The sequence below is a fragment of the Condylura cristata genome, unplaced genomic scaffold (assembly GCF_000260355.1).
Source record: "Condylura cristata isolate star-nosed mole 26May11 unplaced genomic scaffold, ConCri1.0 scaffold00041, whole genome shotgun sequence".
NCBI classification, from domain to species: Eukaryota; Metazoa; Chordata; class Mammalia; order Eulipotyphla; family Talpidae; genus Condylura; species Condylura cristata.
Genome location: NW_004567142.1, coordinates 6,830,084 through 6,831,102, shown reverse-complemented (window position 1 = coordinate 6,831,102; position 1,019 = coordinate 6,830,084). Strand labels below are relative to the sequence as shown.

General features: G+C 72.2%; 1 protein-coding gene across 1 annotated transcript in view; it reads left to right on the top strand.

Moving 5' to 3' along the window:
* Positions 1-851, top strand: part of NLRP7 (NLR family, pyrin domain containing 7) — a 13,992-nt gene extending 13,141 nt beyond the window's left edge. The window contains exons 13-14 of the mRNA XM_012733551.1: positions 153-252; positions 610-851. Of these exons, the coding sequence (XP_012589005.1) occupies positions 153-252; positions 610-851 (342 nt within the window). The remainder of the gene's footprint in view (positions 1-152; positions 253-609) is intronic.
* The last annotated feature ends 168 nt before the right edge of the window (positions 852-1,019 follow it).

The window sequence follows — 1,019 nt, the reverse complement described above, 5'->3', positions numbered from 1 at the left end:
CCCGCGCCCAGGCCCAGAGGCTGCGGGAGGCGGAGCTGGAGGGGCCGAGGGAGGAGGCTGGGGGCCGCCGCCCTGTCTGCCCCCCACCTCCCGCGGCGCCGCCTGCCCCCCGGATGCCCTGATTCCTCACTGCGCCCTCGCGGCCCCACCAGGCCTGCCCCAGCCGCCCTGAGGCTTTCTCCCAGAGAGGGAACCGGGTCACCTCCCGGCTCCTGGTTCTGTCTCGGCGTGACAGCGGAGACCAGGCCTTCGGTGGGGGTCCTGCAGAGCCTGGCGCCGCCGGAAGCCGAGTCCCCTCGACTCTTTTCTGGAAGCAGTGGCATCCTGTGCCTGGCGCCCTTGACCCCAGCCGGGGCGGGGCAGCCAGGGAGGTGTGCTGCAGCTCACAGCTCACAGGCCGGGCGTGCCCAGGGGGCTGGAGCCAGAGTGCAGAGGGGGCCTTCAGCACTGACCCCCGACACCTGGGCCGTGCGTGTCTCGGTCTTGACACGAGGGGACTGGGCAGGTGTGACCATGACGGGCAAGTTAGGGAGCTAGAAGGGCCCCAGGTGACATCACCCGGGGCCTGGGGCCACAGGTCGCAATGCTGGCCGAGGGCCACCCCCGCAGGCATGTGTGACCCCACCCTCGTCACCTTCACGTGCCACCTGGAGACGGCCACAGAGGTTCTTTCTGCGCCAGGAGGGCAAGTGCAGCCCCGGCTGCGGAAGGGCGGGAGGGGTCGGCGTTCCCGTGGGCCCATGGCGGCAGCTCACAGCCGGCGGACGGCGCTTCGGCTCTCACAACAGCCGCCCGTGGTCCTTTCCCCGCAAGCAGACAAACACGTGCGCAGGCGCGGGAGCGGGAAATGACCGTGTGGGCAGCGGACAAGGCCTGACGGGGTGGGGGTGAGGGGGCCTGCGAGTCCGTCACCCCGGGCGGGGAGGGGAGCCTGCGAGCCCGTCACCCCGGCGGGGAGGGGAGCCTGCGAGCCCGTCACCATCACCCCGGCGGTGAGGGGAGCCTGCGAGCCCGTCACC